At 51.7% G+C, this 10,865-nt stretch overlaps 1 gene segment (V, D, J or C); it reads left to right on the plus strand.

Moving 5' to 3' along the window:
• Window positions 1–1,741: 1,741 nt before the first annotated feature.
• Window positions 1,742–2,743, plus strand: LOC129550736 (immunoglobulin heavy variable 4-38-2-like). The segment is given in 2 exon segments: window positions 1,742–1,898; window positions 1,980–2,743. Coding segments are annotated over 2 exon segments (372 nt in total).
• The last annotated feature ends 8,122 nt before the right edge of the window (window positions 2,744–10,865 follow it).

The raw sequence follows: 10,865 nt of genomic DNA on the forward strand, positions 1-10,865 counted from the left end.
AGACCCACTCCCACAACATACTTAAGATAACAAGATTAGTCAGAAAAATCTTCTTGTTAAAGAGAAACCTGTCCTCAAGCAAGATACTTTGTTATATTGACTAAAACAGAGCAAGGTAGAAAATGTGTTTTCCTCCTTGAAAGCCCCAGACTCTATTCTCTTCCTCAGGGACCTTGGAATTCTTATCAACCTACCTAGGAATTGACTCTCTCAGTCAGACAGGACTGAGCGACCGAAAAACGACAATAACCAATATTATTGAAAAGAGAGAAGTGAGATGGTACATGTAGGACTCTCCTCATGAGATGGAACGAAGGAGAGGGCTTTTCATAGACAGCAGCTTCCACATCAGTTGATATACAGGTGAGATCCCCGGGCAGAGGGAGAGCTGACCTGCCCCAGACCCGAAGGGGTGATGTCTCAGGGAGGAGAGGACCAGGGTCACGTGGACAGGGTGTCAGTCAGGCAGGGGACGCACATTGGGCTTTGCTGGCTCCAGAAGAGAGAGCACCAGTGATGACCTGATGACAGCACTCACACCCCCGGCAAACACGCTGTCAAGTCCACACACGCTGTGACTGCCGCCATCCCCAGGACACATCCTCACAGACAGAAATGCAGGTGTGAGGCCACAGCCTCAGGGCCACAGGGAGACGGGGGGAGCTGTGCTCTGCTCTGCAGCACTGCTGACTCAGAGGCCCTCAGGCTCAGTCCAGGACACAGAGACCCAGGACTCGGGAGAGCTGCTCTCAGTGGGTTTTCAAGGGAACCTGCTGCCTGAGGTGGGGCTTTCCTCTGACCGTGCCACCCTCACTCTCTGCACGCCCTTCACTGTGAAGGCTTCCCTCCAAGAACCATGCGTGTCCTCTCACCACTGTGCTGGAGACTGTGCTCCCTGAGCGCCCATCTCACTGGCAGGGACACAGAAGGGAAGAAATACGCACTCGGAGGAGGAGGGAGCCTGTGCACAGTGGCCAGGACACTGCCCAGCACGTCGGAGCACTGAGGCGCTCCCAGGAGCTGTCTGTCCTCGGCCCTCAGTGGCCTGGGGTCCTCAGTGTCCACCCTCAGGGAGGAGGTCCTGAGGTTCACGAGGTCCTGCAGACACTCAGCTGTGCACAGGGAAACGCAGGACAGGCCACCGGGCAAGTCAGCCGTGCTGGGAAGATGAGCATCTCAGCAGAAATGTCTGCTTTGTCCACAAAATTAATGCTGTGTTTAATTACTGTGGACAAACCACCTCTAGAGTGACTCTGGAGGATATTTAAGTAGTTCCAGATGAAAAGCTAGTCACACAAGCTAAGAGAAATAGAAATGCTTTGGGAATTCTGATAAACATTAAATTGTACCAAACTCCATTTGAATTCAATGTGATTATTACATGTATATTTTTCTCCAAGGTTTAAATATGAATAAATGAGGATAAGCTAATCAGATAAGAAGAAAATAAGACTTTGTGTCAGACAACTGGGTGGTCCCTGAATGTGTGGTGGGCATTTGATACATAAAGGTAAACACCTCCAGTGAGTCTGCCATTGTTCCCTGAAAGCGTCTTCTTTCCTGACCAGCACTCCATCATCATTTCATTTCTCAGCAGTCTTCTTGTCACGGGGAGGGGGTCCCCAGGAGGGGGCTGAGTTCTCTGAGGGCACAGTTCTCACCTCCCTCACAGGGCGAGCCCCATAGACAGGACCTCTTTTCACTGCGTTCTGCTTTGTGTGCAGAGGTCCCTCCCGTATGCAAATATCCACTCAGGTCACAGGGCAGAAACAGAGCACCAGCTCGCTTAAATTCAGCTTTCTCCTGAGGCCTGAAGAGATTTCCGGGAGTGGTGCCTCTCCTCTGCGCGAAGATGAGCCCACTGTGGATCTTCCTCTTCGTGCTGTCAGCTCCCAGAGGTGAGTGTCTCTGGATCAGACATGGCACGTGGGGAGGCTGCATCTGAGCCCATGGGTCACCGTGCTTCTCTCTGTCCACAGGGGTCCTGTCCCAGGTGCAGCTGCAGGAGTCGGGACCCAGCCTGGTGAAGCCCGCACAGACCCTCTCCCTCACCTGCACAGTCTCTGGATTCTCACTTACCAGCTATGGTGTAGGCTGGGTCCGCCAGGCCCCAGGGAAGGCGCTGGAGTGGGTTGGTGATATAAGCAGTGGTGGAAGCACATACTATAACCCAGCCCTGAAATCCCGGCTCAGCATCAGCAGGGACACCTCCAAGAGCCAAGTCTCCCTGTCGCTGAGCAGCGTGACAGCTGAGGACACGGCCGTGTATTACTGTGCGAGAGACACAGTGAGGGGAAGTCAGTGAGAGGCCAGACAGAAACCGCCCAGCATGAGGCCCGTGACCACCAGGGGGCGCTCAGGACCCAGTACAGAGCTGAGCCCAGGAGCAGGTGCAGAAGAGGCGTTGGGTGGAGGGGGGCCTTGGGGGATTCTCTTCAGAACCTGTTCTTTCCTCCTCCTGCTCAGGATCTGCACTTCAGACCCTCTTATGTGTCCTGATATTTCATCGCTGTGGTTTATGTCACTCTCAGACAACTGTGTGTGTATATATATTTTAATTTTTCCTTGAAGCAAGGAGAGCTTTATGCAAACACACATGCACACGCTCACACATAATACTGAACAGATAACATTTTTTCTCCTTCATTTTTCTTCTTTCTAAGGAACTCGGTGAAACACTTGACTCCACGTTGATTTCAAAACTGTTAACTATCCTGAAAGGAAACGTGAGATATTTAATCACTTTTAAGCTTTGTTTTGTTTTTGTACATGAGGGAGGAAGAGACCCACCCTCCTTCTTGCTGTCAAATTGCACAGTTAGAATCTGGAGCAAGCAGTGTTAAAGCCTCTAGTGTCAGAGGTCCCCAATGATTCTCACCATTCACAGATTCTGTACTGCAAAGTCACCTACAAGCTAGCTTTTATTAGCATCTTACCATAACTACTGTTACCTTGTGTCCTTACATGGCCATTTGCAGTATGGCCAGTTCATTGAGTCACTCAGCACACCGCACATTCCAGGTGAGGTCAATCAGCGTGATACCATCTCGCCTCAACGTCCCTGAAGTCCACACCCCATTCTGAGCTCAGGTCCGGATCATTCATAAGGGGAAATACAGAGGTCCTCAGGTGGATTTGTCCGTGGGGTCAACGTGGAGCCCACCACCGTCTGTCCTCTCTCCCATCACAGTGACCGTCACTGGCACAGGGAAAGGAAGCGGGAGCTGTGCTGGGCTCAGCCCTGAGGAAAGACCCAAGGGCTGAGGGGATGAGGGGCTGAGCTGATGTGGGCGAGGGGCAGGAGGTGGGGGCCGTCGGCACGGAGACTCTGGGCTCAGAAAGGGGAACCTGCCCTTGGATCTGGGTCCAAGCCCTCTGGTAGACACACTGCTTTCCCACCCTTGCTCTCCAACCATGTAAATTCAGAAGGCACCCATGGGGATCCTGGGATGACCAGGCTGAGTGGGACCACAGCCTCTCTGGACTCACAGGAATAGAGCTCCTCAATGCAAATTCCTCTTCAAGCTCCAGGATAAAATCCACCCCTGGGCTGTGGGAGCTCACCCCTCACTGCTCACAGAGGGCTGAGGTCTCAGGGAAGGCAGGGTTGTGTTGTAGGTGATGAGGCTGTGGGGTCTTCTCCTCGGCTTGGCAACAACCTCCCAAGATGAGGGTCCCAGGAGCAGACACGGGTCTGTGGGGATGGTTGTGGCTGCAGGTGACCGACAGGGACAGATTCTCCTTGTCCTCAGCTGTCCTACCCCAGGTGCAGCTGCAGGAGTCGGGCCCAGAACTGGTGAAGCCCTCAAGATGCTCTCCCTCACCTGCACCGCCTCTGGTTACTCCATCTCCAGTGGTTATGGTGGGAATTGGATCCGCCGGGCCCCAGGGAAGGGGCTAGAGTGGACAGGGTGCATTTGTTATAATGGTGACACTTACTAGAGCTTCTCCAACAAGAGCCACACTTCCATCGCCAGGGACACGTCCAAGAACCAGTTCTCCCTGCAGCTGAGCTCTGACCACTATGGACACAGCCATGTATTACTGTGCAAGAGACACAGTGAGGGGAAGTCAGTGTGAGCCCACACACCAGCCGCCGTCCAGGGGGCTCCATGGCCACAAGCGGGTGCTGGGGACACACAGTGGTGTTGTGCAGGACCAGGTGATTGACAGCTGGTCTCCTATCAGGAGGCTTCCTCTCCTTGCAGCAATTTTTCTGGGGAACTTCCCTGCATTCATGACTCTGCAGGTACCTCCTCAGTCTCTGAGGCAGAAAGGCGTGTTGGGACAGGAGACCATATCCCCACTGCACGAGAGGTACAGTCTCGTAGGGTTTCTTCTTCTTGTCACTTGCGTCCATTCTCTGGACATTTGGTGTAAGCTGGCTAAGTCCTCAGGAGCCGCTTCGTGTGAGGCAGCAGCGTGGCTCAGCACAGCAGGGCCCGTGAGGGAGCTAGCCAGTGGTCAGCAGTGTAAGTGCATGCTGGATTCAGACAACAGAGGTGTATAAACCGAGAGCCGGGGAAAAACCCCCCTTGGTGGTGCCAACTGAACTGACACCTCCCTCACAGCATCAGCCATAGTTCTCTCCATGGAGAGGCAGCGGGACCTCCGGGCCAGCCTGAGTTAGAAGCTGAGTCTGCTGATACCTCGCAGAGACGCAGGAAGGTGAAGAGTTTGCCTCGTCTGTGTTCCTGCTTCTATGTCTGTGGTGTCATCAGACTCACCTTCCACATCAACCTGGGGAGGGCGTCCCACTGCATTTCCACGGAGAAAAGTATGAATAATGCTGTGGGTGCAGGGTCCGCTCTTTGAGCACCACCGAGGCACATTCCTCCTTCACTAATTGACAGGCTCTAGTAGGTGCAGCAGCTTCTGTCATTTGGGAGATTTTAGGTCAGATAGAGGACACATACTAAAGGAAAGCTTTTACTTTAAAAGCAATTCCTGCTTGATAGCCTCAGCTTCATTGTCAAGGTATGACCCACCTGAAGTTTATACACGGACTAGTCTTTCAATGAGAGAGCACAATACATCTAAGGAATATACAGAATATTCCCTGATGTATAAAGAAGCCGCTGTGAGCACCATCTTGGTGTTCAGCCATGTCTCCTGACTGTCTCATGGAACAAGTCTGTCCAGGCTCCTCTGACTCAGTGGCATTAGATTTCTTCTTTGACTCACAGGTCAAGGACAACCTCAGCTGGTACCTGCTGGCTCCTGCATCAAGAGGTATGTGTTTGGAAACTGTCATTTCCATCATTGAAGCAAGGACGTTCTCAACACCAAAACTCTCTCTGGACCTAACAGAGGCCTAACATTGCAGGGGAATCCCCCAGCACAAAACCAGAGAGGCAGGCAATCCACAGTCCAGGCGAGACCTGCCCATGGCTGCGAAGCTTCAGGAGGAGCCCCTTCAGGGTGATTACTACCAATTCCTACAGGACCAGCAATAACCACTGTGAGGATGAGCGATCCTGGGGGCCACACGGCATGGTCTGTGGGCTGTAACTCCAGAAACACCCAGGCCTTCAAGGCGAGTGTTCACATTTATCCCTTCAGGACGCCTGCGGACGAGGGGAAGGCCAACGCTGAGAGATGTTCACACCCGCCCAGAAGGCTCGTCAGGCAGATCCTCCGTGGAAGAGCTCTTCCCCCGCTTCTCCTAGGAAGGGAAGAGAAGTTCCTGTCTACTGCAGACCTACGGAGGGGGCAGATCTCACGGCTAAGAGAAGGGACTGGACCGGCGCACTGCAGCCCAGGAGGGAGTAGAACGGGGATGTGCCAATACTGGAGACCCTGGCGACGCTCACAGCCCAGACCCAGCTCCCCTGAGTCGTGGGTGTTCAACCTCAACATTGCAGGAAGGCCCTACCCACATGTGACCCGCAGGGACCCGGCAGAGCTACGATGTGCAGCCTCTTTGAGGAGGGGAGCTAGTGTGCGGAGACCACAGCCAGACGACATCCAGGAGGCAGGGCGTGGGACTCTGGTACCCACGGCTGGAGGCCAGGCTTGGAGCACCTCACCGCTGGCCTCAGACCCGCTCTCTCTCCTGCCTGATGGACTGGCCAGAATCCCTCTCCTGCTCTTGGGTATCTGACGTGCTCAGGAATATTTATGAAGCTTCCATCAGAGACTCAGAACAGAAGGAAGCAGGTTTGTCACAGGGTCCTGCTGGAGGAGACGTGGCGGACTCAGCAGTGGGTCTGTTTCCCCACTGACGCCAGGTCCTGAGGTCCTCGGGCAGGTGGTCAGGAGGGATGATGAAAGCAAGATGGAGTCTGAGGATGGATGCACCCCGAGGCCGTCCTGGTGAAGAGCTGTCCTTCCAGGGGACACGCACACGGCCGACCTAGCTTCTCGGCAGGGTGCTGCTGTGGCAACCCACTCCAGTGTTCCTGCCCAGAAAAGCCCACGGACAGAGGAGTCTGGTGAGCTACAGTCCATGGGGTCACAAAGGGCCAGACACGGCTGACGTGACAGAGCATGCTCAATGCCCCATTCCCCGGGTGAGCATCCCCTCAGGGCAGCAGCACGCGCGTCAGTCGACAAGGGCACTGCCTCGTCCTCCTCTGCCTCCTCAGGTGTCTCCTCTCAGGCCTGGGCACCAGGAGACCCTCAGGTGTCTGTACTGTGAGTTGTCAGGGGGCGACTGCACTGGTTTCTGACAAGGGTCTAGTCTCGCAGCTTCTTGGGGGGCCCCTGCAGGGTCCAGGTGCTGCAAGAACAGGTGAGCCCAGGAGTGGAACGGTAGGTGGAGTGGCCATCGAGCCCCATGCTTCTGCCGGCAGCCATCCTGTGACATGATGTTAGCCCACGGGGGGGCTCCAGGAGGCGAAGGGTCCCCAAGTCCTCGAGAGCCTCTGGACTCGCTGTGAGTGTCAACTGCATCAGCACACCTGCAGCCCCAGGGAGGCGACGTCCAGGTGTCCTCACAAACTCCTTCCTTGGGGTCTCCTACAGAGTGTGTGTGTTTATCGAGGCTATTTCTAGAGATGATTAAAAGAACATGCTGTCCCTAGAAGAACAGTCTGACGGTAGAACACAGCCTTTTAATACCAGACTAGAAACACTGCTAGGACTGCCCTGTGAGCCCAGGCAGGGGGTGCCCGGGACCCCAGTGCAGGGCTGCAGCCCAGGAGCATGTGGGGAGGGGCCGGGGAGACTCAGAGACGGAGTTTTCTCTTTTCACAGAAAACAACAACTAGCAGGCCAAGGACTGGTGAAGTTTAATTTTGGGGCCTGTTGGGAGCACACAGCTCAGTGAGGCCGTGAGAAGTACGCGAGTGTCCGTGTGGTGTGCGTGCGAGTGTGCATGTGAGCGTGTTTGTGTGTGCATGAGTGTGTGCTATGTGTGAGTGTGTGCTGTGTCTGAGTGTCTGTGTGGTGTGCGTGCGAGTGTGTGCGAGTGTGCATGTGAGCGTGTTTGTGTGTGCATGAGTGTGTGCTATGTGTGAGTGTGCGTGTGAGTGTATGAGTGTGTGAGTGTCTGTGTGGTGTGCGTGTGAGTGTGCGTGTGAGCGTGTTTGTGTGTGCATGAGTGTGTGCATGAGTGTGTGCTGTGTGTGAGTGTCTGTGTGGTGTGCGTGCGAGTGTGTGCGAGTGTGTATGTGAGTGAGTTTGTGTGTGTATGAGTGTGTGCATGAGTGTGTGCTGTGTGTGCTGTGTGTGAGTGTGCGTGTATGAGTGTGTGTGTGAGTGTGCGACTGTGTGTGAGAGTGTGTTTGTGTGTGCATGAGTGTGTGCTGTGTGTGCTGTGTGTGCTGTGTGTGAGTGTATGAGTGTGTGAGTGTGTGCGAGTGTGTACGTGAGCATGTTTGTGTGTGTATGGGTGTGTATATGAGTGTGTGTTGTGTGTGAGTGTGTGTGTGAGTGTGTGTGCGTGCACGAGTGTGTACGTGAGCATGTTTGTGTGTGTATGACTGTGTATATGAGTGTGTGTTGTGTGTGTGTGTGTGCGAGTATGTATGTGAGCATGTTTGTGTATGTATGAGTGTTTGCATGAGTGTGTGCTGTGTGTGTGTATGCGTGTGTATGAGTGTGTGAGTGCGTGTGAGTGTGTATGTGAGCGTGTTTAGGTGTGTATGAGTGTGTGCATGAGTGTGTGCTGTGTGTGAGTGTGCGTGTGAGTGTATGAGTGTGTGAGTGTGTGTGAGTGTGTACGTGGGCATGTTTGTGTGTCTATGAGTGTGTGCATGTGTGCTGTGTTTGAGTGTGCGTGTGAGTGTATGAGTGTGTGAGTGTGTGTGTGTACGTGAGCATGTTTGTGTGTGTATGAGTGTGTGCATGAGTGTGTGCTGTGTGTGTGCGAGTGTGTATGTGAGCATGTTTGTGTGTGTATGAGTGTGTGCATGAGTGTGTGCTGTGTGTGCTGTGTGTGAATGTGCGTGTGAGTGTATGAGTGTGTGAGTGTGTGCTGTGTCTAAGTGTGCGTGTGAGTGTGTGCATGAGTGTGTGATGTGCGTGCGAGTGTGTATGTGAGCGTGTTTAGGTGTGTATGAGTGTGTGCTGTGTGTGAGTGTGCATGTGAGTGTATGAGTGTGTGAGTGTGTGTGAGTTGTACGTGAGCATCTTTGTGTGTGTATGGGTGTGTATAAGAGTGTGTGTTGTGTGTAAATGTGCGTGTGAGTGTGTGTATGACTGTGTGAGTGTGTGCGAGTGTGTATGTGAGCATGTTTGTGTGTGTATGAGTGTGTATATAAGTGTGTGTTGTGTGTGAGTGTGTGTGAGTGTGTGCGAGCATGTATGTGAGCGTGTTTGTGTGTGTATGAGTGTGTATATGAGTGTGTGTTGTGTGTGACTGTGTGTGTGAGTGTGCGTATGAGTGTGTGAGTGTGTGTGAGTGTGTATGTGAGCATGTTTCTGTGTGTCTGAGTGTGTGCATGAGTGTGTGTTGTGTGTGTGTTTGTGTGAGTTTGTGTATGTGTGTGTGAGTGTGTGTGAGCGTGTATGTGAGCGTGTTTGTGTGTATGAGTGTGTATATGAGCGTGTGTTGTGTGTGAGTGTGTGCGAGTGTGTACGTGAGCATGTTTGTGTGTGTTTGAGTTGTATGAATTGTGAGTGTGTGTATGAGTGTGTGAGTGTGTGCGAGTGTGTATGTGAGCATGTTTGTGTATGTATGAGTGTGTGCATGAGTGTGTGCTGTGTGTGAGTGTATGCGTGTGAGTGTGTCTATGACTATGTGTGTGCGAGTGTGTATGTGAGCATGTTTGTGTGTGTATGAGTGTGTATATAAGTGTGTGTTGTGTGTGAGTGTGTGTGTGAGTGTGTGCGAGCATGTATGTGAGCGTGTTTGTGTGTGTATGAGTGTGTATATGAGTATGTGTTGTGTGTGAGTGTGCGTGTGAGTGTGTGTATGAGTGTGTGAGTGTGTGTGAGCGTGTATGTGAGCGTGTTTGTGTGTGCATGAGTGTGTATATGAGCGTGTGTTGTGTGTGTGTGCGAGTGTGTACGTGAGCATGTTTGTGTGTGTTTGAGTGTGTATGAATTGTGAGTGTGTGTATGAGTGTGTGAGTGTGTGCGAGTGTGTATGTGAGCATGTTTGTGTTGTATGAGTCTGTATATGAGTGTGTGTTGTATGTGAATGTATGTGTGAGTGTGCATGTTTGTGTGTGTATGAGTGCGTGCATGAGTGTGTGTTGTGTGTGAATGTATGTGTGAGTGTGCATGTTTGTGTGTGTAGGAGTGTGTGCATGAGTGTGTGTTGTGTGTGAATGTATGTGTGAGTGTGAATGTTTGTGTGTGTATGAGTGTGTGCATGAGTGTGTGTTGTGTGTGTGTTTGTGTGAGTGTGTGTATGAATATGTGAGTGTGTGTGAGCGTGTATGTGAGCGTGTTTGTGTGTGTATGAGTGTGTATATGAGCGTGTGTTGTGTGTGTGTGCGAGTGTGTACGTGAGCATGTTTGTGTGTGTTTGAGTGTGTATGAATTGTGAGTGTGTGTATGAGTGTGTGAGTGTGTGCGAGTGTGTATGTGAGCATGTTTGTGTGTGTATGAGTCTGTATATGAGTGTGTGTTGTATGTGAATGTATGTGTGAGTGTGCATGTTTGTGTGTGTATGAGTGTGTATATGAGTGTGTGTTGTGTGTGAATGTATGTAGGAGTGTTATATGAGTGTGTGTTGTGTGTGAATGTATGTGTGAGTGTGCATGTTTGTGTGTGTATGAGTGTGTGCATGAGTGTGTGTTGTGTGTGAATGTATGTGTGAGTGTGCATGTTTGTGTGTGTATGAGTGTGTGCATGAGTGTGTGTTGTGTGTGAATGTATGTGTGAGTGTGAATGTTTGTGTGTGTATGAGTGTGTGCATGAGTGCGTGCTGTGTGTGAGTGTATGTGTGAGTGTGTGTATGTGTGTGTGAGTGTGTGTGAGCGTGTATGTGAGCGTGTTTGTGTGTGTATGAGTGTGTATATGAGCGTGTGTTGTGTGTGAGTGTGTGCGAGTGTGTACGTGAGCATGTTTGTGTGTGTTTGAGTTGTATGAATTGTGAGTGTGTGTATGAGTGTGTGACTGTGTGCAAGTGTGTATGTGAGCATGTTTGTGTGTGTAGGAGTGTGTATATGAGTGTGTGTTGTGTGTGAGTGTGTGTGTGAGTGTGCATGTTTGTGTGTGTATGAGTGTGTGCATGAGTGCGTGCTGTGTGTGAGTGTATGTGTGAGTGTGTGTATGTGTGTGTGAGTGTGTGCGAGTGTGTATGTGAGCATGTTTGTGTGTGTAGGAGTGTGTATATGAGTGTGTGTTGTGTGTGAGTGTGTGTGTGATTGTGCAGGTTTGTGTGTGTGTTTGTGAGCATGTTTGTGTGTATGAGTGTGTACATGTGTGTATGAATGTGTTTGAGTGTATGTGTGAGTTGGATGAATGTGCAT

The sequence above is a fragment of the Moschus berezovskii genome, chromosome 21, assembly GCF_049115385.1.
Source record: "Moschus berezovskii isolate FMDL1 chromosome 21, NW_MosBer_1.0, whole genome shotgun sequence".
NCBI lineage: Eukaryota > Metazoa > Chordata > Mammalia > Artiodactyla > Moschidae > Moschus > Moschus berezovskii.